We start from the raw sequence: 27,032 nt of genomic DNA, 5'->3' as shown, positions 1-27,032 counted from the left end.
ATGCCCTCCTCCAGGGGAATCTTCCCAACCCAGGGACTGAACCCAGGTCTCCAGCACTGCAGGCAGATTCTTTACCATCTGAGCCACCAGGGAAGCCCAAATACCATGTGATCTCACCTCCATGTGGAATCTTTTAAAAAACGATACAAATGAACTTATTTATAAAACAGAAATAGACTCACAGACATAGAAATCAAATTATCGTTACCAAACAGGATGAGGGGAAGGGATAAATTAGGAGTCTGGGATTAACAGATACACTATGTGTAAAATGGGCTTCTCTACCCACTCCAGTGTTCTTGCCTGGAGAATCCCAGGGACGGTGGAGCCTGGTGGGCTGCCATCTATGGGGTCGCACAGAGTCGGACACGACTGAAGCAACTTAGCAGCAGCAGCAGCAGCAGAGGTTCAGTGGTAAAGAATCCACCTGTCAAAGCAGGAGATGAAGAAAATGCAGGCTTGATCCCTGGGTGGGGAGGATCCCCTGGAGAAGGAAAGGGCAACCCACTCCAGTATTCTTGCCTGGGAAATCCCATGGACAGAGGAGCCTGGCAGGCTACAGTCCATGGGGTCGCAAAAGAATCAGACATGGCTAAGCGACTCAACAACAACAACAAACATATAAAACAGATAAACAATAAGGGCCTACTGTATAGCACAGGGAATTACATTCAATATAACAACCTATAATGGAAAAGAATCTGAAAAAAAAATGTATTATATATAGCTGAATCACTTTGCTGTACAGCTAAAACTTACACACCACTACAAACACACCTAAACCTTACAAACTAGTTTGTAAATCAAACTTAAAAAAAATAATAATAATAAGACGTCTATAAACGTGTATAAATGTTTGCTGAAATGGGCTGTGATACAGCGCCTTAGAGAATCGAGGGAGCCTGGCTTTCCCTTCTGCAGGCCTCTCTCCAGCTCCAAACCACAGCGTTGGGACAAAAGACTAACAAAGCCCAGCAGCCTGGATCCGCCAACCCTAGCAACGCTGAGGGGAGGAACCGAGCCAGCTGGTTGCTTAGAAGCGTCACTTCCGGGCCCCAAGGTCGCAAGAAACCACTTCCGGGGGGTGCGGCGCGGCGGCGCGGGAGGTGAGTACCGAAGCTCCTGCGGTCGGTTCGGGCTTCGGGGCGGGGCGTAGTCGCTGAGGCTGTGGTACAGGAGTGGGGATTAGGCTCCGGCGCCGCTGCCCCTGTCCCGGAGGCGCTGTTCTGCTGGCCTGGGGACCGCTCCGTGTTTGGCGCAAATAACTTCCTGGGTCGCTTGTTCGGAAGTTACTTGCGGAGGGGAGTTTGACTCCCAGGAAGGCGGAGGGCCTTGCTTTGCTTGTGTCCAGCGCCTTAGCTCTGAGCTGGGACGAGACCCGGTGCTCATCACAGTTGTGACCTGGCCTTTCTTCCCAAGGGCGGAGCATTCGGAGGAACCAGAGCTCCGGAGTCAGTCTGGCTGGAGTTCAAATCCTTAGTGTACCGTATTACTCGGTAACTGTGGGCGAGCTCTGGTTGCTTCTCTGGTTCTCAGTTTTCTCCTCTGTAAAATGGGTGCATAGAGTTGATTGGAGGATTAAATGAGAAGGTGAATGCAGAAGGGTTAGTAAATGTACAATGCGTGTTTGCTGGTTTTTTTTTTTTTTTTTTTTTTTTTTGAGAGAAGTGAGAAATGAATCTGTGAAACCACACTTTTTCTTGTGGCAACCACACTTGCCACATCAGAATATTTTACAGGACATCGGCCCGTCTTTTTCAGCCTACTGACTGCCAGCTTTTACTGCTCTGGGAGATAGCTTATCTTTGCATAGGACAAAATTCGAATTCAGTTTTGAGCAGTTCTTGGGAATTTGTTGTAATGGGAGGGGTCTGTGTAAACAGCCCAGGGTAGTAATTCCTGACACTGATTTTCTATTACCCATTCTCTTCCAGTTGAAGTCTCAGAGCAGAATTTTAAAATCATTTCATTAGAAGCCAAGGATACCCTACCAAGATACTTGGAATCTGGGTTTTTCTGTGTTAGACAAGACTTAGTTTCTGTTTGCTAAGTCTGGACATCTATACATGTCTGCTGAAAGGGTTATTTATTTTGGAATGTTGACTTTTTAGAATAATTTTAGATTTTCAGAATTACTGTGAAGGTACTACAGTGAGTTCCCATATGTCCCCCCTACAATTTTCCCTATTTTTAACATTTTACATTAGTGTAATACTTATGTCACAATTAATGAACCAGTACTGGTAACTAACTGAAGTCTATGCGTTCTTCACATTTGCTCAGTTTTCTCTTTGCTCAGTCCTTTTTCTGTTCCAAGATCCCACGGTACTTTTAGTCGTGTCTTCTTAGGTTTCTAGGACTGTGGTAGTTTCTCAGACTTTTCTTGTAGATGCACTTGACAGTTTTGAGTATTACTGGTCAGATATCTTATAAAATGACTCTCATTTGGGATTTGTCTGATGTTTTTCTTATGATGACATTGGAGTTACAGGTTTGGGGGAGGAGGATCCCGGAGGTAAAGTGCCGTTCTCATCATCTCACAGGGTATATACTATCCTGTGTGTACCTCACACCATCACAGTAGGGTACATATTGTCAGTATACGTCATCACTGTTGATGTTAACCCAGATCACTAGCTTGAAGTAGTCAAGTTCTTCCACTGTAAAGTTACTCTCCTTCCACCATTTTTCCATATTGTACCCCTGGAAGGAAGGCATTATGCACAGCCCATCCTTAAGGAGTGTGGAGTTATACTTTACACTTTAAGACAGATTATTTACATAAATTATTTTAAATTCTCCTTGGGAAGTTTGTTTGCTTATTAAATAATAGCAGTATGGCTGTGAATAATTCTTTTCATACTTTGAATTATTTGTTTTGCTGTGCAGATTGTTCTGGCTTTGGCCATCGAAGTGGGTCTTATATCCCTTCGACATACCATGATCAGTGTGTTTTGTTTTTTTGAACAGTTTCTTACTTTCTGTTACAGGCTCATCTTATATATTTCCTGCTTTAGTCCTAGAGTTAACCATTTCTCTAAGGAGCCCCTGGTTCATATTATTGGAGAATCGTATTAGACACCAAGATCTGGGTGCTAGGTGTGCTTATTGCTACTGTTTGGGATGCCCGTGTTTCTAGGCCCTCTCAGTAAATGCGTAGCAAGAGATGTATGTGTGTAGACTAGCCTCTCCCCCACCCCTCTTTCTCTCTATATATATATCTGTCTGTATCTGTAATAATCTAAATATGACTTTTACTGATATCCACAACACTTATCCATCCACGTGGACCATCTAGCCTCCTCTGGCTTATCTATAACCTTCTACTCCCAACTGTAACAAACCTGGCTTCCACCATCTGCCATCCATTTACTCACTTGTGCAATTCCAGTGTGTGTGTATAGTCTCAGAATTGTTAACCTGTATCCCATGCGGAAAACATCGGTGCCCATGAACAGTTTCTCTTGCTTTTAGTCTTCTCGATTTCGTCTATTTCCACAGTTACTGAGGTCAGCACCTCATTCCCCCTACCACTTCCGTGAAATTACCTCATCCATTTGTAATATATTTCGACTCAGAATGTCACATTCTACATTCCTTCCTGGATACCTAAATGATTAAAAAAAAAAAAAATTTGTGTACATTAAAGTTTACTCTCTGTGGGTTTTGACAAATACTTTCTATCTTATATTCACCATTATAGTATCATACAGAATAATTTCACCTTCAGGTCTCATTGTTAATTTCTTTCTTTTAGATTTCATCCCAGAAATCCTGTTGGCTCTCTCTTTAAAATGTATCTATAACCTGAGAATTTACCGCCTCCATTGCTGCCTGGTGCAAATGTGTCTTCTTGACTAAAAGTTGTTGTTTAGTTGCTAAGTCGTGTCCGACTCTTTTGCGACTCCATGGACTGTAGCCTACCAGGCTTCTCTGTCTGTGGGATTTCCTAGGCTAGCATACTGGAGTGGATTGCCATTTCCTTCTCCAGCAGATCTTCCCTACTCAAGGACTGAACCTGGGACTCCTGCATTGCAGGTAAAGGACTCAGTTCTTTACCACTGAGCTGTCTGGGAAGCCCTTTGACTAGTATAGTGGCCTCTTAACTGGTCTCCCTATTTCAGATTCTTGTCCCTCTGCGATCTGTTCTCAATACAGCAACCACAGGGACCCTTTAAAAATGAGTCAGATAATGTTGTTTCTTTGCTAAGAACCTTCCAGTGGCTCCCCTTTGACCCAGAGTCCTACTGGCCTAACACAGCTGCTCACTTTATGCTCCTCTGATCATAAAGTTCATTTCTGCCTCAGACCTTATCCCTTGCTCTTCTCCGTCTTGGGGTACCTAACAGATGTTGAAATAACTTGTTCTTTTGCTTTCTTCTTTGCCTCTGCTGAAATGTCACCTTCTCAGGGTGGCCTTTCCCTGACCACCTCATATAAAATAGCACCCCATACCTCCCTCTCTATATTTTCTCATACTACTCACCGCCAACATTACATTATATCTTTATGCGTTTGGGTGCCTCTGATTGTATGGAAACTCTGTGGCAGGGACTCAGTAACTCTGTGTTCAGTGAGTGAATGTCTCAGACCACTGGTGTCTGACATTCACGGATGAGCCTCAAGGGGTCTGATGACCTTTTGACATTATTTTCCATGTTCGATAATAAATGGATCTGTGTGTGTGTGTTAGTTGCTCAGTCGTGTCCGACTCTTTGCCACCCCATGGACTGTAGCCCACCAGGCTCCTTTGTCCATGGGATTCTCCAGGCAAGAATACTGGAGTGGGTTGCCATTTCCTTCTCCAAAATAGGTCTGTATTTTTATTAAATTCCAGTGGGGGTACAAGTTTCCCCGTGTGTTAAAAACAAACAAACTTTGCTCTTAAGCAAGTCTGGATCACCACAGGGTTAGAGACATAGCAGGATGTTCAGCTTTGCCCTGATTCAGTGGGTGAGCCTATGTAAGCCCCATGCTTCTCAGCTCCCCCTCCTTGTTAAATGAGGCTGCTCTTTTAAAGATGGGAAACAATCATAGGTTTGATCAGTTACCAGGTATTTGTGTCAGTCCCTGGAACAAACTCAAAATGGACCCTGGGTCCCAGCTACCTCAGGAGCTTATAGTGGAACAATAAGAACATTAGACTGTGCGGTATTTCTCAAACAATAAGAAATGAATTTTGACCCAGAACGTGCATGCTGGAATGTAGATTGATATAACTGAAAAAAAAAAAAAGCTTCAAGATATAATGCTCACCCTGACTAATGTGATATTGTCTATTGTACTGGTTAATAAAATTTAAAAGTGCCAGCGGCAGCCCCCTTAATGGTTTCCATGGCTCACTAATGGGCCAAAACCTGCAGTTTGAGAACCATTGACCCCCAGGTAAGTTTCAGTCTTAAACCCACCAGCCAGTTTGAATCCTGACTTTGCTACTTGTCAGCCAAGTAATCCCCGGGTAGGCCACATAACCTCTTTGAGCCTCGGTTTCCTCATCCTCATTAGTAATACCCCCTGTCCATAATGGTTATGAATTGAATGAGTTAGACTGTAAAGGACTGCTCATCTGGCGAACAATCTGCCGTGACAGTGGAGGGGGTTGGGGAGCAAAGCTTATCACGGAGTCTGAGCGCTAAGAGCCTCTTCACTGGGAGCCGAAGGATGAGTAGCACTCTTGTGACTTCTGTAGTCAGGAAAGGAAAACCCAGAGATCCAAGCAAGCAGGCGAGGAAGTAAAGCACGGGTGCAGAGAAAACTAAACAGGAGTTCTAAAGCAGACACAAGATGTATAGAGCATTTTATATTTTCTAGAACTTTACTCGGAGAAGGCAGTGGCAACCCACTCCAGTACTCTTGCCTGGCAAATCCCATGGACGGAGGAGCCTGGTGGGCTACAGCCATCCTCTGGTTATACTTGTGCTGTCCAGTCTGGGAGTCCTCTAACCACATGTGACGATTTATAAATTAATTGAAGTTAAAATGAAAAATTCAGTTGCTCAATCCTCCTTTAAGTGCTTACTAGCCACATGTGGCTACCATATTGGAGAGCAGAAGTATAGAACATTTCAGTCATTGCAGAAAGTTCTCCTGGGCAACATTTCATTAGACTATAAAAGTTTTATGAAGAGAGCAGATAGGGCATGGATTTTTCTTTTAGATTATATTAATTTTTTCAATAAGATTCTCCCCTGAATTAAAACGTATGGCCCCTTCACTTTTAATAGCAACTGTTTACATTTTCTTATGGCCTCTTTTGATCTTTAGCCAGTGAAATCACAATTTATACATGGTTGCAGTGATAGTGTTTATGTAATTGTTTTCTTTTTTCATGTAATATAAATTTGCAAAGACTTTCCGCTGGCCTGATAGCAACATCTGTATTTGCTATTTAAGCCAAGGGGCAATATGCCATGATGTACCATAATTGGGTTAACGGCTTCTTTATTGTTGGACACTTGAGTTGCTTCCTGGTTTTCAGTATTATGAATAGCACTGCCATGAACTCTTTTTTTGTACCTGAAGCCTTTTTCTTCTTTTGAATTGTTTCCTTACTGTAAATTCTAGGAAGTGAGTTACTCAGTCAAAGGATATAATAATCACTTTTATGACTCTTGTTAGGTATTGCCTAATTGCTATTTAAAAAAAAAACCCTAAATGCATTACAGCTTTGAATGCATTATTGTTGTCTGGCTCCTGAGAACATCAAGTCTCTAGATTGGTCCAAAGTGTAGCTAATTGGCAATAGAAGCAGAGTCTGCCCCTAGCCTGACTCTTGGCCCCATGTTTTTATTGTATTGGAAATATTCTTAACAAGGTTGCTGTTAGTAACACTAATAAATCTAAATATTGATAAGCCCCATAGGCTGTGTTACAGCCTTAAAGGTAAAGTTTAGGGCCAAGGACATTTTTAAAAAGTGTGTATTTATGAGGTGTAACTGAAGAAATGAGAGAATGTCTTCATGCCTTGCTGTACACACGGCGTGAGGATGCAGTGCGCTGCCTGGCTGGACATTTCCTCTAGCGAAGCTGTTCTTGCAGCAGCCTTGGAATTCACTTCAGAGCCAGTGTCTGAGCCACTACAAACAATGTGCTGAGGGTCTGAGCGTCATACCTTGTATTTGACCAAAAATGGTATTCCTGGGCTTGAGGCTCCACCTGATTCACCACCCTGGGATCCAGATGATGTTGGGTTCTTTCCAGAAGTCAGATCTTTTCTGGGAGGATAAGATCTGCCAGCTCTGAGGGTTTGGGGGAGGGGGAGTGAACCTCAGACTTTGAAAACCATTCCCAAGGGAGACAGGAGTGGTGTGGAACAATGGCCACCTTGTCGGCACAGTCACATGACCTTCCTAAGAGACTAGGTTAAAAGGTAGACCATGTGTATTTGCATAAGCCCCCCAGTCTATTCACTTCAAAGACCATTTTCGTCATCCTTTAGTCACTCCGCATTCATGTTGGAAAAATGTTGCAGAGCAATGAAGTGTCAGAGCCAAAGTGGAGGAAGCTTTTCGGGCAAATGCAGAGCCATACACAGGGGTATAATGCAGGCCATGGGTTTAGTTTTCTAGTAGCCATATTTAAAAAGTAAGAAGAAATAGGTACAGTTTTTTGTGTGTGGTAAAGTATCCGTAGCATAAAATTTATCATTTTAACCACTTCTAAGTGTACAGTGTTAACCATCACCACTATCTCCAGAACTATTTCATGATGCCAGACTGCAACTCTGCACCCATTAAACAGTGACCATTACTCCATTCCCCCTCCTCAGGTCCCTGTAACCTTGTACTCTAGTTTCTGTCTCTATGAGTTCGCCTTGCCTAGGTACCTAGCAAGTGGAATCATACAATATTGTCCTTTTGCGTCTGGCTTACTTCACTTACTGTGTTTTCACGATTCATTCATGTAGTAGCACGTGTCAGAATTTTATTCATCTCAGTATTTAATAGCCGAGTAAACATATGTGTGGGTGTATATGTATAATATACCACATTTCGTTTATCAGCTTATCTGTTGATTGATACATGGTTATTTCTATCTTCTCACTATTGTGTATAGTGTAGCTGTGAACGTTGGTGTACAAGTATCTGAATCCATGCTTTCAATTCTATTGGGTATATATACTTAGGAGTGGAATTGCTGGATCATATGATAATTTTAGGTTTGTTTTTTAGAATCTGCCAAACTGTTTTCCAGTTTGTCTTTCACTCTCTTGATAATGCCCTTTGACGCACAAAAATATTCAATTCTGATGAAGTCCAGTTTATTTTTTCTTTTGTTGCCTGTGGTTTGGCACCTAAGAAGTCATTGCCAAATCCAATGTCATAAAGATTCCTCCTGTGTTTTCTTTAATAAGTTTAATAGTTTTAGCTCTTAAGTTTAGTTCTTTGAAACATCTTGGGTTAACTTCCGTTCATTCTTCTGCAGGTGGATATCTAGTTTTCCTAGCACTGTTTGTTAACAAAACTATCCTTCCCCAAAGCGGTCAGAGTGGGAGAGGGCATTCTTGGCAGAGTATGCAATTTGGGTAAAGGCCCAGGATTTGAAAGAGCTCAGTGCTCTTGGAGAATTACAGGCAGGTCTTTCAGCTTGACCAGGGTGTTAGGATTGGGGAGTCTGGTGAAAAGAGGGTCTGGAGAGGTGGATTGAGACTGGACCTGCCACCGCTGACCACCACTGCCCCTGTTGTCCGTGTCCCCCGCATCTCTTATTTGGATTACTGATAGTAGCCTCCTCACGGGTCTCCCCATGTCCACTCTTGCCCCTCTTAAAATGTTTAAGTCAGATCATGTCACTTTTCTGCTCAAAACCCTTCTGTGGCTTACATTTGACTTCATAAAATCAGAGTGTCAGGGTGCTTCCAGGTCAGTCCCTCTCCTCTCTATCTTACCTCCTCCTTCTCCCTCCTGCACTCGTCTCTGGCCATTTTGGACTCATATCCCTGAGCAGGGGCCTCTACATTTGCTTTTCTCTCTGCTTGGGCTGCACTTCCCAGAGATGCCGCCCTGCCTCACTCTCACGCTTCCCGTCTCCGCCACGTCGTTCCTGTCTTGTCTGCAGAAAGGCCTTTCCTGTCACTCTATACAAAATAAAATGATGCCCTTCTGAAGCTTTTTTTCAAAACAGTGACCACTAGCTGGCATGTTCCATCTGGATGAGTTCTTTGTCTTCCTCTGTCCTTCTGTCCTTAGAGGTCGGCCTCGAGAGAAAAGAAGACTGTTTTGCTCAGTCTTCAGTGCTTGGTGTTCAATAAGTATTTGTTGAATGAATGACTGGATGTATGAGTGAACAAGTAAAGAAAACCTGAAACAGAGCAGACTTTCAGCAAATGTATGTTGATTTGAGATTTTTGTTGAAGTGTTTGCATTTATTTATTTTCTGTAACTTCATATTTGGAAAAGATTTAAAACATACAAGAAAATTGAAAGAATAGTTTGGTGGCTCTCCGCATATCCTCCATTTAGATTCAAGAGCTGTTAACATTTCACCACAGTTGCTTTACATATTCTTGCATGTATATGGGCGTGTTTGTGTAAGTGGAACCGTTTAAACCTCATTGGAAACGTGACATTAACTCTTTGAATTTAGAAGTTGGCTCTGGAGAGCGGTGAGTCGGAGGGGACCTCAGGCAGCAGGCAGCTGGGGCCATGGCTTCCGACCTGGACTTCTCCCCTCCCGAGGTGCCTGAGCCCACGTTCCTGGAGAACCTGCTGCGGTATGGACTCTTCCTGGGGGCCATCTTCCAGCTCATCTGCGTGCTGGCCATCATCATCCCCGTTCCCAAGTCCCATGAGGCGGTGAGTCCTTCTCCATGAGCCTCGGCTCCTCAGGCTGGGTTCTGGGTCCTAAAGATTACAGACTTCACAGCCATGAAGACTAGCAGGGATTATGTGGGGCTTGATTGGTTTAAAGTGTCTCCACATTCCCACCTGGTGGCACTGGGCCACGTGGTTCATACCTTATTTGTTTGCATGTGTGTGAAACAGATTTTTATTTAGTACCTACTTACTATGTGTCAGACTCTGCTGAAAGATGTGCTGTCTGCCCTCAAGGAACTTCTAGTCTTTGGGAGAAGGGCAGATATGAAACAAATACACATGTTTCCCTGTGAAGTACAGGGTACTGAGAAGGTGTGTAACAGGGGGAGGACCTGAACTTACAGTCCTCCCCCAGGGAGAAGAAACTGCATGTGTAAGGACCCAAGGAATGAAGGAATGGGCTCACCCCTGAATGCAGGTGACTGTGGCCAGAGCACAGAGGGGACGTGATGAGAGGTACAGCAAGAAGAGTGGGGGTGGGGGCCCAGGGGTTTTAAAGAAGAAAGTGATGTAATCAGATTGACTTTCTTGTTATTTTGGCTTTTATTCATTTGGTCTGTTTATTCTGTAGCTCTGCAGCCTCCTTCCTCCACCCTTCCTTCACTTTTCTCGTGACATTGATGATTTGTTGGAGAAGGTAGGTCATCATCCCCCACATCCGGGATTTGGCTGATTGCTTCCGCGTGGTGTCATTGACATGTTCAACTTGTCCCTTGTATTTTTTGTCAATGAGAAATGCAGTCTAGAGGCTTGATTCAATTCAGATCCAGTTATTTGGTGAGAACACCTCATAGCTAGTGCTGTGAGTGTCTTGTTCTTTGAAATCAATAGGCACTTAGTGTCTGTTTGTCATATAGAGATTCTAAGACATCCGTGGGTTCAGGTGGTTATAGCTGATCCCTCTGTTATAAAATCTTCATCCCTCTTTCACCTAAATGGTTTTAGCATCTTTTGATCATTACTTAGAGCCATTCTTTCCTTCTGCATTTTATTAGCTGGAATTCTTCAGTGAAGAAGATCTTTTCATCATGCCTATATAATTAGTCTGAAATGCTGTTCATAGTAAAAGGCAGGATAAATGCTTGATTCTTTCCCTCTATTAGTTTTCAGAGTTGTGAGTTTGGACTCTAGCAACCTCCAATCTTGACCAATAAAGCTTTGATTTTCAATGGGAACCCCATCCAGTTATGTGAAAGACTGTCTACCAAGGGAACCCATTAGAGACTCATTGCCTAGGGTTTTACTGGGGACAGATCACATAAGCACCCTCTGCCTAACACAAACCAAAATTCCAGACTTCCAGCAGGAAGGCAGGTTTTCAACATAAACCATATTGTTTCCACAGACAGGTTAGGCATAGTGAGCCATTCTTATCAGTTCTGGGAATTGTGGGAACCACCCGAAATCCAGTTTCCCAAATGTCAGCCAAGGGCCAGCTTTGCAAGTTGGGTTTTCTAAGGACAGCAGTTTACTTATTTTTTTAATGTAAACTTTGTTTAGCACACCTGAAACATACTTATTATAGCTTTCAAATAACTATGTTATTTTTCTCTATTAACAGTAAGATTTAGAATGAAATTCATGATTTATGTTTTCTTTCTGGGCCCCAAAATATGTCCCAGTAGGGATGTATATATATATATTCAGAGTACTGTGTTTAGAAGCCTTTTCTTCACATTGTATACTCCCACCATGACATAACATTGATTTGCTTCATTTTGTTTTTTACTTTTAGAGGTTTTTTTCCCTTTTGATTTAGTTTAAAAATTATGTAACACTTTTATATTACAAACTTTCCCAAAGTCAAAACTATGTAACAGGATGCAGTTACAGAAATTTCCTTGAATCTGTGTATCTCCCACCCTTTCCCCTTCCTCCCCTGGTAGGCACCCATTTTTATTTGATTCATCCCCCTTTTGTTTCTTTTTTTCTGAAGATGTATGCACATGGGTATGTGTGTGTGATATTTCTTGCTTTATTATTTTCTCCCTTTGATGTACAAACGATACTAAACACAGTTTTACGTGTTTCCTTATTTAACAGTAAGTATATTCTGGAGATTATCTGTCTGGGGAAGGAGCATGCTGGGTTCAGTTTTTAACAAAGGCCTTTAAAATGTCCAGGTGATTACATCAAGTAGGCAGTTGTATCTACTGGTCTGTATGAGGAGGAGGGTCTGTCTTTGCGACCCCATGGACAGTAGCCTGCACCAAGCTCCTCCATCCATGGGATTTTCTAGGCAAGAGTACTGGGGTGGGTTGCCGTTCCCTTCTCCAGGGAATCTTCCCGACCCGGGGATTGAACCCACGTCTCCCGCACTGTAGACAGACGCTTTACCATCTGAGCCACCAGGGAAGTCCCTTCACTTCACTTCACTTCAAGATATAATTACGGAGAAGGCAATGGCAACCCACTCCAGTACTCTTGCCTGGAAAATCCCACGGACGGAGGAGCCTAGTAGGCTGCGGTCCATGGGGTTGTTAGGAGTCGGACAGGACTGAGCGGCTTCACTTTCATGCATTGGAGAAGGAAATGGCAACCCACTCCAGTATTCTTGCCTGGAGAGTCCCAGGGACGGAGGAGCCTGGTGGGCTGCTGTCTATGGGGTCGCATAGAGTCGGACACGACTGAAGTGACTTATCAGCAAGATGTAATTAAAGCCATGAGAGAGGATGAGGTCTCTTAGGAGGGAATGTGGAGCAGAGGCAGGAGCTAGATGGGCCTCTGGGTGAACAGGTTGTTTCTCCCCTCTGGACAGCTACTCCAAAACAGCAGGAGAGAGAAGGGCTGAGCCTGCCCAAATAAGAGATAAAAGACCGCATATTTCTCATTCTCAAAGTCAAGGAGACCTTCTCAGCTACACATGCCCAGAAAGGCTCCTTGGAGGTAACGAGAAGAGATGTCAGCTTGTAGTAAGTGATGTCAGCTTACCCATAGGCCCCTTCGCTAGAATCCATCTTGGCCAAGAGATGTGTGGGCACACATGGAAGGGCCCTGAAATATAATGATGCCAAGTACAGACTCAGAACCAGGCAAAGTAAGATTATTGGCTGAAGGAAAACCTGGAAGAAATGCCCCATAAAAGTGATTATAATAAAAACACCATGTGGGTGAAATTCTCTGAGCCCACCTGTGTGTCTGTCCATACTTACTCTTTTTTCTCCTAATAAACACTTTACTTGTTTCACTTTCAGTCTTCCCAGCACCATTTATTGAAGACATTGTCTTTTCACCACTATATATTCTTGTCTTTTCCGTTGTAAATTAATTGACCATAAGAGCATGGGTTTATTTCTGAGCTCTGTTCTGTTCCATTGATCTGTGTGTCATTACAGTACTGATTTGATTACTGTAGCTTTATATAGTCTGAAGTCAGAGTGCATAATTCCTCCAGCTCTGTTCTTCTTTCTCAAGGTTGTTTTGGCTATTTGGGGTCTTATGTGTTGCCATACAAGTTTTAAAATTATTTGCTCTAGTTCTGTGGAAAATGCCCTTGGTATTTTGACAGGATTTCATTGATTCTGTAGATTGCCTTGGGTAGTATGATCATTTTAACAATATTGATTGTTCCAATCCAAGAGTATGGGATTTCTTTCCATCAGTTTGTGTCATCTTCCATCTCTTTTGTCAGTGTCTTATAGTTTTCCAAGTACAGGTCTTTTACCTCCTTAGGTATTAATAGGTTTATTCCTAGGTACTTTATTCTTTTTGACATGATGGTAAATGGGATTGTTTCCTTAATTCTCTTTCTGATAGTTCATTGTTGATGATTAGAAATACAACAGATTTCTGTATCACTAATGAGCTCTTGGAGATCTCTGGTGGCCTCTTTAGGATTTTCTATGTATGGTAGACAGTATCATCTGCAGACAGGGAAATTTTACTTCTTTTCTAATTTGGATTCCTTTTATTTCTTTTTCTTATCTGATTGCTGTGGCTAGGACTTCCAATGTTGTGTTGGATTAAAGTGGTGAGAGGAGGCATCCTTGTCTTTTTCTTGATCTTAGAGGAAATGCTTTCAGCTTTTCACCATTGAGTATGACATTAGCTGTGTGTTTGTCATATATGGCCTTTATTGTAGTGAAGTATGTCCTCTCTGTGCCTACTTTCTAGAAAGTTTTTATCATGAATGAATGTTGAATTTTGTTAAAAGCTTTTTCTGCATCTATTGGGTTTCTGCTCATATGGTTTTTATTCTTCAGTTTGTTAATATGGTATATCATCTTGATTGATCTGTGGATTTTGAAAAATCCTTGCCTCTCTGGGATAATCTCTCTTAATCATGGTGTATGAACCTTTTAATATACTGTTGGATTTGGTTTGCTAATACTTTGTTGAGGATTTTTGCATCACTGTGTTCATCAGTGTTATTACATTTTAATTTTCTTTATTTGTGATATCTTTGAGTTTGGTATCAGCAACCTCATCTTTTTTTAAAAATTAGAATATAATTGCTTTACCATGTTGTGTTAGTTTCTGCTGTACAACATTGTGCACCAGCCATATGTACACGTGTGTCTGCTCACTGTTGAGCCTCCCTCCCCTCCATCTCACCCCTCTAGATCATCACAGCGCACGGGGCCGACCTCCTGCTGCAGCAGCTCCCCACCAGCTCTGCTTCACTCATGGGAGTATGTGTATGTCCAGCCACTCTCTCAGTCCATCCCACCACCTTCCCTCCCTCTCCTCCCCACATACACAAGTCCATTCGCTATGTCAGCGTCTCTACTCCTGTCCTGCAGATAGATTCATCAGTACCGTTTTTCTAGATTATGTATATATGCCTTAATATATGGTATTTGTTTTTCTCTTTCTGACTTCCTTTACTCTGTAACAACCTCATGTTTAAAAATACACATGTGGTACAAAACATCTCATTTTCTTTTATCTTCAAGTTTAGGGGAGTAAGGAACACAAATGAATTGTCTTTGTAACAGAAGGTTCCTGTGTTACATTTTTTGTTTGTTTGTTTTTTGGTTTTTCAGTGGATCAGTAGCAAAAAATATAGTACCATTAACTTGACTTTTTATTAATGCGTCATGCCCGAAAACAGTCCTCAGTTATGCAGGGATTCCATTGCTAGCTTTCCTCTGCATGCCCCCATAAGGCAGGCTTTTCCCAAACTCTTAAGTAAATGGAAAGGAAACACCAAATTCTGTGTGTATAAACAGTTTTACAAGAGAGAATGAGTGCTAAGACTGTGGTTAGAGATTGTGCTCAGCTGCTAGCTGTGACTGGAATTTGGATAGGAAGGGAAAAAGAAAGGGGTTTTAACTTGGGGCTGGGGCGCTCTTGTGGAGGAAAGGAGCCTGTGAGAGTGGGGACAGCTGTGGGGACTCTAGGCAGCTTGAGAGCAGGAGTGAAGTACCTGGAAGCGGAAGGTGACAAGGGGGTGGGAGGGGATGAATGAGGGGTGGGGCCCCAGAGAGCAGTCTTGCTCTCTCAGCCACATTGCCTAGGGGAAAATCATGCCTCTTGCTTAGCCTATAGAAGCAAGGTTTATTAGTGGCCTTTTGGGTCAGAAGATAATATTTTTGGCTCTAGATGATGGGAAAGGCTTTGAAAGGCAAAAGAATGTCTTTCCTGTTGTTCTAGTAAGCCGATTTTCTGCAACTAGTTTATGACTTCAGTATTTCAATACTTAGCAGATTATTTGAAAGCTCTTTTGGGGGTAATCAGGGAAGGAAAATAGGAACACAGAGAAATGCTTCCCACCCCACCCCCTTTCTTTTCTATAGTAGGAGCGAGAACTAATTTGTAAAATTAAAACCAAAGCCGCTAGAATCCTAAGCCAGATGAGAACATTTTCTCATTGACACCTCTTTAAAGTAAGACCCGAGAAAACAAACATTTGTTTGAGCCTGCTTGAGGCCTGGGCCACATTTAATCCAAGCATTTTCTGGTAGGCCAGGTTCTAAAATCTAAGAAGGTAGATCCTTGTACTGTTTCTGTCAGTTCCAGAATACAGCTGTGTTTCACCTCTCATGCTCGGTCTGATTGTTTGTATGGCAGCCATGGTGGAAAGGATTCTGGGGCTGCTTTTAGGCTTCAGAGTAAAGAAATTATTTGTTGATGTCTGCCTTGAGCAAGGGACTGGCGAGCGTTATCGTGAATTGCCTTTCCTTGGTCTGATCCGTGATTCTCTTATCTGGCTGTTTCCACCTGGGGAATTTTCAAAGGCCTTGGCTGCACCCATGGAGATTCTGGTTCAGTTGTTCTCTGAAGCCTTGGATCAGAAGTTTCCTCAAGTGCCCAGGTGATTCTGTTACGCAGCCACTGGTCCTTAGACTGCTTCCCTGAAGCACAAACCAATTTGGGGCACAGGAGGTGTTCAGTTCTGTGTGTGTCAAGTTTGTAATAACAGATGACATCCAAGTGGGAAGGGAAAAGCTGGCAAGAAGTTGGGGATGGAGACCTGGGGATTCTTTTAACCAACATAGTATTACTTCTCAAAACCCTAAGAATGAGTTGCTAAGCCTTTCCAGAGAAATGAAGATTCAGGGAAGGCCTGGACTTGAGGCATGCCTGCCTTGCTTGAGGCAGTTCTTGTGCAGTGTAGAGATACTGAAAAGATATGGGTGGTCTCCCTGAGCAGGGATGCAACTGGGCCTCTGGAAGGGGTGGGACCCCATCACTCACATCCCCTCTGCTCCCCTCCTGTGCGCCTCCTGTCTCTCACTTCTCTTGCCCTCCTTCCTCTGCTCGCTGTCCCTGTGATAAGATAAAACATGGCCACTAACAGATTCCCAAGTGTCTGCCCAGAATGTTGATCCTGTCCATCCTGGGCAAGCAGGTATTGACTTTTTGTTCAGTGACTCATGTCGTAGGTAATAATAGTTCGTTCATCTGCTAGTCACAAACTCTCCTAGTAGTTTAAATACTGACTGTTCTCAGGTCTTCATATGCTTATGTTGCATGTGCCTAGCCAGCCGCCAGCCCCTCGGCAGGTGCCTTCACTCCCACCCTGCCATCTTTGCGGGCTTGCCTCAGTCTCTTCTGTTAATGGGGACTCTTTCAGTTGAAAACTCAGAAACTCAACTCCAGCAGTTTCCTTAGAGGCTGTAGGGGACTCTTTAGGTGGTCCAGTGGCTCAGACTCCACGCTCCCAATGTAGGGAGCTTGGGAAGATCCCACATGCCGCACCTATGGAAAATCCCACACGTGGCAACAAAGGTCCCCATGCCATCATTAAGACCCGGTAGAGCCAAATAAATAAGTAAAAAAGTTTTTGAGGAGGATGGAAAGAGACTGGATTGGCTTTCAGAACTGGGAATTTCGAGGCACAGCCGGATCCAGAAGCCGGAAGGCTGTCAGGGCTCCCTTTGTCTCTCCATCTCCTGCCTCCCCGCCAGTGTTGGCTTCATTCTTAGGGCCTTGCACACGTCAGCAGAATGGCTGCAGCAGCCCCAGTCTGTGTCCTCAACTGCCCATGCTTTATAAGCAAAGAAAGCCATTTCTCTGCCTCTGCTTGCTTTCCTGATCTCATGGAAGGCCTCTGCCTGGCCCTGGCCTGGCCACGTATCTGTACTTTGCTTCATAGGTGGGAAGGGGCATTGGGTACCATTTCTGGCCAGGCCATGTTTAACTGGCTGTGGCTGTGGTCACAGTGACTGAGAGCCCCCCAGAATCACATAGGACAAGGAAAGAGCATGGCCTTGATGGCGGCGGGTTGGGGTGGGGGGCAAACAAAGACAACTGGTGCCCAGCACTGTGATCCAGAGGAGGAGAGCTCACCAGAATTGATGGCAGGAGTGGCATTCCATGAGATGCCCATGTAGACTTCACTGTCAACCAGGAAGCCCCGAGATGGATGGAGCCTTCCTTTGGTAGTGGCGCCATGGCCTGGAAGTTCCCATTGGGATATCCAGCCTGGAGGTCTTGATTTGATTTGATTTTATCTTGGCCATGCTGTGTAGCAAACTGGATCTTAGGTACTCAGCCAGGGATCGAACCCGTGCCCCCACCATCAGAAGCTCAAAGTCTTAACCACTGGACTCCCAGAGAAGTCCCAGGTCTTGATTTTAAACTCAGCCCCCGATTGCCAGTGAAGGCTGCCGTAGTAAATTATTAACTTGGGCAAGGTGTATACCTATTCTCAACACCTCAGAAGGTAGTCTCACAGAACCACCTCTGCAGTTCTGCCCTGTGTTTTTTTAAGCTTGGGGTCGGGGGTTGCAGTTGAATTGGGCAGCAGGGTGTTTTTTACTTAATGAGCTGTTCTCAAGAGATTGCCACGCAGTGGGTAGGGCAAAGGTCTAAACACGGTCTTGAGATGCTCACCAACTCATGGCAGAGACGGCCGGATGTGCATGAAGCCACAGACCAGCTGGTGGGCGGGGCTGCAGGGGTGCTGAATCGTGTCTGGGTAAGCTGCATGGGCCATTCTTGCTAATCATAGCTCTCCTCATCTGCCAAGCACGTCCTGGACTCTGTCTGTTCGCCTGTAGAACTCACATGAACAGCTTCCCCTGCTTGATTTCGGCTGGTCCTGTCCTCCGCTCAAGGCCAGTGCTAGTCCCAGCCTGCAAGGTGTCCCAGCCGCCACCTTGCCCAGGGCCTCAGGCAAGAGCACACAGCAGGGCAGGCTGGAGCTTCAGCCCCAGTGCCTTCCCCTCTCCAAGCCCATGCCCTGAACTAGAAAAGGAGGGCATTCACGCCCGACCCATGTAGTTCTTTTTTTATATATAATTTTTTTTAAGATTAGAGTATAAGTGCTTTACAGTGTTGTGTTCCTCTGTACAGAAAGTCGGTCAGCCATACGTATACATATATCCCCTCTTTTTGGATTTCCTTCCTGTTTAGGTCACCATAGCGCACTGAGTGGGATTCCCTGGTGGCTCAGACAGTAAAGAATCAGCCTGCAAAGCAGGAGACTTGGGTTCAGTCCTTGGGTGGGGAAGATCTAGAGGAGGGCACGGCAGCCCACTCCAGTATTCTTGCCTGGAGAATCCCACGGACAGAGGAGCCTGGCGGGCTGCAGCCATGGGGTTGCAAAGAGTCAGACACCACTGAGTGACTAAGCACAGCACAGAGCGTTGAGAAGAGTTCCCTGAGCTATACAGTAGGTTCTCATTAGTTATCGATTTTATACGTGATCGTGTATATATGTCTGTCCCACACCGTCCTTGAGGATCGGGTGAGATAAGACCCATGGGGCTGCCTGCGCACAGTACAGGGTCTCCTTTGCCAGGATCATTTCAGAGGAGAGAAGAGCTTCAGCCTTTGTAGAATGACATTTTGTCCTGATTTATTGGACTCAGTCCACCCTGAACTGTATAATGGAAATTATAAAAATTCTGTGTGCTCTCCCTGCTGGAAGAGATTGGATGCACTGTGGCACAGATTCGATTATTTGAAGCTGATGAATAGCAGCAATTTCCTGGCCTCATAAGTGGCTGTGGAGCTGCTTCATTATTGATGAGGCCTGTGTCACGGAGGACGCCTCCGCAGACCCAGGAACTCCCCAGGTGGAGGGGTTCTTTCACTCCCTAACGTGAGATTGCGGGGGGAAACTTGCTGCAGAGGAGGCGCGACTGAAAGGTGGGGCTGTCGTGTTCGGAGTCTGCCGTCTGCCTGGCTTGTACCAGCAACGCGCATTTGAAGAGAAATGAAAAGTCAGCCATTTATTCGGAGTCATTCTTGCCAGCTAAGAATTTGGAACTTGCTCTGTGTGGCTAGAACCCCCAGCAGCCGAATCACATGTGTAACAGCTGCCTTCGTTCCCTCCCCTTTTCGGGGAAGGGGCTCTTCCCCACTGGCTGAGTCGCTAAGTCTTGGTGAAGCCTGTAAAATGGGGCGCCCAGGGATGGGCTCACCAGGGTGATGGGAGGCTCAGCGGCTGGTGTTTGTGAGGCAGTCACGTGGCACACGTCAGGAAGTGCGTCTCTTCTTGGTTCCCCTGTGCTGCCTGACCCAGAACCCGCGTGCACTGGGCGCAGACGGATGGGTTATGGGTGCCGAGCACCTGTGCAGAGCGGGAAAGACAGCGCATCTGGGAGTTGTTGGCTGGCCGGTCGCCCAGAAGTGACAGAGTGGGCTGCGTGAGGGGGCGTGCCCGGGGACAGGGCCAAAGCTGCAGTTGGAACAGCTCTGGAGGCCACTCGGGGGTTCTTGAAATCTGCCTTATACGAAGAGGGAACCAGCAACACGTTTAAAACAGAAAACAGGCTGGTCAGGATGGTTGTTTTAGGAGAACAGACTGAAAGCAGTGTGGCGGATGGTGAGGAAAACCTTGGGGTGGGCAGGCAGGAGACCGGGGCATTGGGGTCGGCAGTGCAGGGGTCGTCTGAGCCGGCTCAGTAGTGTGTCCAGAGGGGACCGGGCAGAGCTGAGAGCTCTGTGGAAAGCCGAATGGACTGGCTATGGTGACAGATTGGATGTGGGGGCATGCAGGGAATGGCGAGAACTCAGAAATGGCTCAGTGGTTTGTAGCTTGGGGGATTGGGAGCGTGACAGTGCTAGAACCTGAGCTGGAGAAGAGAGGAGGAGGCCTGGGGTGAGAGGAGACAGACAAGGCGCTCGGATGACTCAAGGACTGTGTCCACGCACCCGTGGAGAGCTGCTCTCAACTGTGGGAGCAAAGCCTGACTCGAGGAGTGCTAAACCGCTTTCCTGACTCCTGCCGCAAGCAGAGGGTCCTGAGCCACCCATCGGCAGGGTCCTGAACAAGCTGTTTTTGTCAGTCCACCGTCATCCAGATTCGGCTAAACAGAAAGTAGATTCACAGTTCACTCCGATTCATGATCTCCATCAGCCCAAGGCCCCTAGGAAACCCGAAAGAGGCTATATACCATACATTGTAGGTTCATCCTGGCCTTGCTGCTTACCAGCGGAGGCAGGTCACATAACCTCTCCGAATGTCTCTTCTTTAAAATGGGGCACATTATGGCCTTTTGTGAGGGAAAAATAAGACATGTCCAGACCGTAGAACATGGAGCCTGGCATGTTGTAAATATTAGCAGCTGTTGTGGCTCTTACTGTTGCTGTTCTTATTGATGGCTATGTCTAGATGTTGACTTAGGGTGCATATATTGGGTTTAAAAATCTGCTGTGTCCTCTGTCCCTATGCAGAAAGTGAGGCCTAGTCTTTTTAAATTAATTTACTTACATTATTTTTTGGCTGTGGTGGGCTTCACCGCTGTGTGCGAGCTTTCTTTGGTTGCGGTGAGCAGGACCTGCTCTTCGTTTGGGCTTCCCTCGTTGCAGAGCACAGGCTCTAGGGCGTGTGGGCTTCAGTAGTTGTAGGTGCACAGGCTTCCTTCCTTTACCGCACGTGGGATCTTCCTGAAGGAGGGATCGAACCCACGCCCCCTGCGTTGGCAGGCGGATTCTTACCGACTGAGCCACTCAGGGAAGCCCCAGATCTAGTCTTAAGTGCTGTATTTTCATGATGATAAAGCAAGAGAGAAGTTCCCATGGTTATGGGAGATCTTGTGTGTTCTTTGATTTCATTCATTCTTTCAGGAGCAGTTGAAGCCATCTAAGGGGCTCCCAGGCTAGAGGGGAGACCCTCATGAGCACTGCGTTGTTGAGGTTCCTGGGTGCTTGGGGCGTCAGGGCGGAGGAGAGCATGCACCTGCAGAAGAAGAGTGGAGGGAGAAGGCTAGGAGGGAGCAGCGGTGTGTTCCTGGGGGCCAAACCATGGGGGGAGCTTTGCTGGGTGGCCAAGGAGAGAGGGGTGCTCCTCTTGCTTAGGGCTAAGCAGTGGAAGCCCTGGGGCCTGGCCTGATATGGGGGATGGAGGAGAGGCTGGAGAGGTGGCCTCTTTAGCTGCCATCCCAGAACATAAGACTGTGGATGATGGAAGCCACTGGAAGGTTTAAGGTGGAAAGGGTCTGCATTTTAGAAAAATTCTTTTGGCAGGTACACAAGTCATGGCATAAAGAATTAGGGCCTTTGATGCTCAAGACGGTGGCCGAGTCAAGGTGGAGGAGGTCAAGTCAGGAGGATTTGGTGACTGTTGGACGGAGGGGAGCAAAGGGACGGAGGAGTCGCTGGGACTCTGGTTGTTCTGCCTACGGGAGGGGGTGGGGTGGAGGAGGAAGGCCAGGTCGGCTGCAGAGGGGCCATGCTCTGTCTGCGGCACTTGAGCTGGAGGTGCCTGGGAGGTGCCCGTTCCACTCTGGGCCAGGAGAGAGATCTGGGAGGTGACAGACAGGATGAGGTGCCAGAGAAGGTCTGTGGAGTAAAGGAAGCACGAGGGATGACAGCTGGGTGTCCTCGTCTCTGGGTTCTGAACCGGCCCCACTAAAATCAGAGGAGACCCCAGCTTTGAACTGAGAGTGGGGCTCTATCCCTGGAGATCCTGGCAGGCCTGGCAAGTCCCTTGTGCAGAAACCTTTTTGTTTAATCAGATCTTGTTTGCTCAGGCACGCAGGGACTGACTGGTTTCCACTGGCCATACAGGTACTGGACTGGGGACTGTTTCCGGTTCCCAAAGTCTCCAGAGGTGCTGTGCTTGTGAGGTTGGCCTTAAACCATGGCCCTCCTGCTGGCTCTGCAGCTGCCAGCCTGTGCACTTGACACAGTGTCTCCTCTGAGGTTTTGTTCTCTTTGTGTTTTTAATGGGGTAGCTTCCCCCCCGCCTTTTCTCCTTCCTTCCTTCTTCCCTTCCACCCTCCCTCCTTCTCTTTCATAAACAGCATCCCTGCAAGGGGACTGGTTGAGCTCAATCAGAGCTCTGGCCAGCCAGGGCCCTGCCCCCTGGTTATCTAGGGAGGATCACCCATGGGTGCTTGGAACTGGGCTGGGCCTTTACGCCTGGTTTCCCTGCTGGCAGGCGAGCAGGGTGGAGAGCTAGTGAAGGCTGATAAGAAGGAGCTGGCGCACCTTTGGACTGGGCTTAGGTGGGGACCGCCCGTCTGCAGCCCCAGTACAGCCTCTTCTGTCTGAGGGAAGCTCGAGGCTGGGGCCAGAAGCTGACAGTGAGCAGAGAAGGACCAAGAGTGAAGCGAGCTGGGAGCTGGCCAGTTAGACACGAAGAAATGCTCTTCTAGAAACACCGTGCTCCCTCCTTGTCTTCTGAGTCTGCTTTTTGTTCTCCCATTTTTAAACGAAGAACACAAGTACTGAAAACGTTTCTTTACTACAGTGCTGGGGCCCGTGGAGTGGCGGGAGCCAGGGCGGGGGCGGGCGCCACTGAATGAAGGGACAGCCACTGCTCAGCCCATTTCTTCGATGAGGCCAGTGTCACCGGATGTTTAAAGTCTTGAAGAAAAGCAAGGACTCCACGTTGAATGGGAAATCTCCCAACTGGCTCGAATCCCTAAAAATAAACACTGCAGGCCAAGTGAGGTCTGCCTCTGGGCCCGACCAGGCCTGCGGACCGTGGCTCGTGTTCTCTGTGCTATATGGGAACTCTAGCATCCTTCCTGGCTGAGTTTATCACCAGGGAGGAGGAGACTCCCGACAGGACAGGGCCCACTCCAGAGTCTCCTCTGACATGAGCCTGTGAGGCTGGGGCAGGCCAGTTCCCCTCCCTAGAGTCCACTTTCTTTATCAGCCCCGTGAAGGCCAGGGCTGGCTTTGTGGTTTTAAACCTTTTTTCAGCAGCAGAATCTTTGTTTAAACCAGATCTCACAGGGAACAAATCACAGTGTACATGACAGATGAAAACCAGAGCTGCCCCGGACATAGGGAGAGGCTGGAATTGTGCCCTGAGGCTGCCCTCTGCCCTTTCCCACAGGGCACCCCTGCCAGGCGCCGCAGAACCTTGAAGCGGCTGCGCTCTCCACCCTTCCCTGTCCCTGCCTCTGCGGCTTGAATGGGAGGAGGGGGTGGCAGGGCCGGAAGGAGGGCAAGCCGCCCAAAGTCTGCCCACCGCCGCCTCCCCAGCCGTGCTCTGCCCGGGCCCTGCTCGCTGTGCCTCACGGCCACCGGCTGCATTGGCGTTTCCCGGGTTCTCCCCGAGCACATCAACCCTGCAAGGTGCGCACCACTGTTTCCATCCCTCAGACGGGTGCGCCGAGATGCGGAAAGGGGAAGGGAGTTGCCCACAGGTCACTTGGCTGGAACTGGAGGAGCCTCGGTGCCCCCCAGGCCTGTGAGACTCCAAAGGCCGCCCCTCCCCTTGGGCCTCCTCCCTTATCCTTCGCCTGCTCCCCGGGGACAGTCCTGGAACACACGGCTCCCAGGTCCCTGTGGTGATGGTTTGATCTCTGGTTTCTCTGCTTCCGTTTGCAGAGTCTTTTCAGACGTGGTCCCATTTTGCTGGTGTCAGGCTTGATTTGTCTAAGTGGGACTTTCCTCTTTCTCACCACACAGGAGGCAGAGCCATCTGAGCCCCGAAGTGCGGAGGTGACGAGGAAACCCAAGGCCACTGCTCCTTCTGCAAACAAGAGACCCAAGAAGGAGGCCAAGAAGAAGCGATAGAAGAGGCGGCCTGCGCAGCCTGGCACGAGGGCCTTGAGGGCAGCCCTCCTGGGGCACAAGGTCTCAGGTGGCTGGGATGCCCTGTGGCCACAGAGATCTGGACAATCATGACAGTGCCCGGGCCCCAGAGTGCAGACCAGCACTACTTCTTCCTTCCGCCTTCCTGAGGGGTTCGGGCCAAGGGGGCTGAAATACCCTGTGAACAGAGACTGTCCTGGAGGCCTCTTGAAAAGTTGGGTCACCTCACAGAGTTCCATTTTCTCAATCCCCGCGTCACCCACCTTGTAGGTTTACACTACGCTTTAGCGTCCTTATCTGCTGCTGCAAGCACCACGCTCTGCCGTTATCCATACCCCGCAGATCAGATCCCCTGCTAATCAGCCACCTTTGTCTCTGCTTGTGCAGAGGGAGCCAGGCCAGACCTCCCCTGTTTGTTTAGGTCAAGGCGCCAAGGCCATTAGCACAGTGGTCCCACTGGTGCAGCAACCAGGCCTTAAAGAGGCCTGGTCCTCCTCCGGCCGATGGAAGGGATTTGGCTTGAATGAGTGTGTGTTCTTGAGCCCAGACTTCCTGAACATCTCACATAGGGGGTAAGGGCAAGGACTTGTCAGTCGCAGACGAACCTCTCTCCAGCCCATCACAGCACATTGAGGGTGTAGCTTTTTGCTTCTGTCTGTATCCCCTCCTCTCCCTCCAGTTCCTTCAACCCCTGACCACAGTCATTTGGGGAAGTAAAGTTCAATGAATGGCCCCGCACTCTGAGCCTCCTGTGTGTTGTCTGTGCTGAGTGGGAGCCTGGTCCCTGCCCTGGAGGGTAAGGCAGGGCACACCCCTGGAAAAGAAGGTGGCCTGAGTGGGGTCTGGTCAGAGCAGATCTGGAATGAGTTTCAGGATGGGTCCAGCCAACTGCTTCATGTAGCCCTTAGTCACTGTCACTGGAAACGCTATGAACATCCACGTGTGTGTTAGAGTTTCCGTGGGCCAGGTCCCACTCCGTCCCCAGATCCGGCTGCCTGAGGAGGACACCACTTATCTTCAGAGTGGCTTGAGGAGAACCCACTCAGAGGCCTCACGTGGCTTGGGGTGGGTCACACAGTTCTAGTCACGTGCCCTGAATCAGCCGCCAGGGAGAATCTTGACTGTGGTACCTCCGAATGCCCGGCTGGTTTACAGTTTGCCAAACATTCTCCCAAAGGTCACAGCTGAGGAGGAGGAGCTTAAGGGATGAGCGCGCGTCCTCTCCCTTTCCGAGATGGGAGACTGAAGTCCCAATGACTCGTGAGTGCCAGGACTTGAACTTGGACCCAGTCCTTGGCCCCTTTCCTGATATTTAACAGCTCTTCAGTGAGTGTCAGCAGGTGGGTGCTGTGATGGCCAGTCTTCTGCGAGGGCCCAGGAGGATCCCAGCACCCCAAGTCTCACGGGACAGAAGCGTCTGCACAACCAAGCACTGGACGCAGCCACATCCCAGGGGAAGGGGCTTCTGCTGAGTGTGTTCTCAGACGTTTATTGAGGGTCTGACACCTCACGCCACGCTAGGCCGGGTGATGCCCAAACGAAGCTTCCGAGAAGCCCAGTGGGAGACTGAGACGTGTACACAGGCTGAGTGTGGAGAGCTGTCCAGTGGGGAGCGGTGGGAGCTGGGTGGGGCCCCCCAGCTCAGCTGTGGGGGGCAGCACAGCCACGTGGCAGAGGGGAATAACTGAGCTGAGTCTTAAAAGCCCAACTGGAGCTGAGACCAGAGGGAAATGATGCTGGGAGAGCAGGGGTCAGACCTCTTGAGCAGATCCGTCCAGCTGCCTGGAGGGGAGACAGCTCTGGAATCGCAGGGCTGCCTCGGTAGGTCCAGCTCCCAGAAACTGTCTCCCGTAGAGGCTGTTTGCCAGAGAACAGTCTTCTGCTCCACCATCCTTGCTCCGCACTCACTGTGGACAGTGTTGGCGGGATTTGGCACTCTTGAGGCTTGCAGGACCCCGCCCTGGCCTGGTTTTCTTCCTACGTCACTGGTTCCTCCTCAGCAAAGGGACCCAGGTCTCAGTCCTTGATGGCTCTGCCTGCACTTCCTGGGGGATCTCATCCAGGCTCATGGCTTTAAATACCAACATGCCGATATCTTGCCAACAGATCCCTCCAGACCCCTCGCCCAAACTCCAGACTCATAAATCTGACTTTCTACTCAGGTATCTCCCTCTGGATACCCAACAGGTATCTCAAAGTCCTGACACCAGCAGCCCCAGGCCTGACTTTTTGTGGTCTTCCCATCTTGGAAAGCATCTCAATCCTTTCAGTTGTTGATCCTTGACTCCCCTCTTTCCATGACACCTCACTTTTGATTCTTAAGTGGTTCCTTGCAACTTGACCTTCAAAATCCAGATTTAGACCCATCTCACTGCTTCCCTCTACTGCCATGGTCCAGCTGGCATCATCTCATGGATATTGCAGCCACCTGCAATATCCCGCAGACTCTCCAGTGGAGAGTCTGTTCTCGACACAGCAGCCAGAAGCATCCCGTTAAAACCCATAAGGTCATGTCCCTCACCTGCTCCCAGCTTATTTGGGTAAAGGTCACAGTCCTCGCTGGGGCCCAGAAGGATCTGCAAGAGCCCTTGAAGCTTCTTCCCCTCTCTGACTTCAAGAGAGCCCACTCCCCTCCATCTTCACCGGTCTCCATCTTCCTCAGACATGCCTGGCAAGCCCTGCCTCAGGGCCTTTGCACTTGCTCTTCTCTAGATACTATGCCTCATATGGTAGACAGAACGGCTCCCTTGAAGATGTCCCCATCCTAATCCCTAGGACCTGTGACTATGTCACCTTACATGGCAAAAAGGACTTTGCAGGTGTGATTAA

General features: G+C 47.5%; 1 protein-coding gene across 2 annotated transcripts; it reads left to right on the top strand.

The window, feature by feature from the left end:
• Positions 1-1,039: 1,039 nt before the first annotated feature.
• On the top strand, positions 1,040-24,941 carry MANBAL (mannosidase beta like). 2 transcript variants are annotated; one of them, XM_040247350.1, is made up of 3 exons: positions 1,040-1,106; positions 9,586-9,794; positions 24,078-24,941. In XM_040247350.1, exons 2-3 carry the CDS (start codon positions 9,645-9,647, stop codon positions 24,183-24,185), a joined length of 258 nt encoding a protein of 85 aa, XP_040103284.1. In that variant the 5' UTR covers positions 1,040-1,106; positions 9,586-9,644; the 3' UTR covers positions 24,186-24,941. The 2 variants fall into 2 exon arrangements, with proteins under 2 accessions (XP_040103284.1, XP_040103285.1); XM_040247351.1 differs by lacking the exon at positions 1,040-1,106 and adding an exon at positions 3,761-4,038.
• The last annotated feature ends 2,091 nt before the right edge of the window (positions 24,942-27,032 follow it).

Source organism: Oryx dammah, unplaced genomic scaffold, assembly GCF_014754425.2.
Source record: "Oryx dammah isolate SB20612 unplaced genomic scaffold, SCBI_Odam_1.1 HiC_scaffold_10, whole genome shotgun sequence".
In the NCBI taxonomy this organism is placed as follows: Eukaryota; Metazoa; Chordata; class Mammalia; order Artiodactyla; family Bovidae; genus Oryx; species Oryx dammah.
This window is presented reverse-complemented; position numbering and strand designations above follow the sequence as displayed.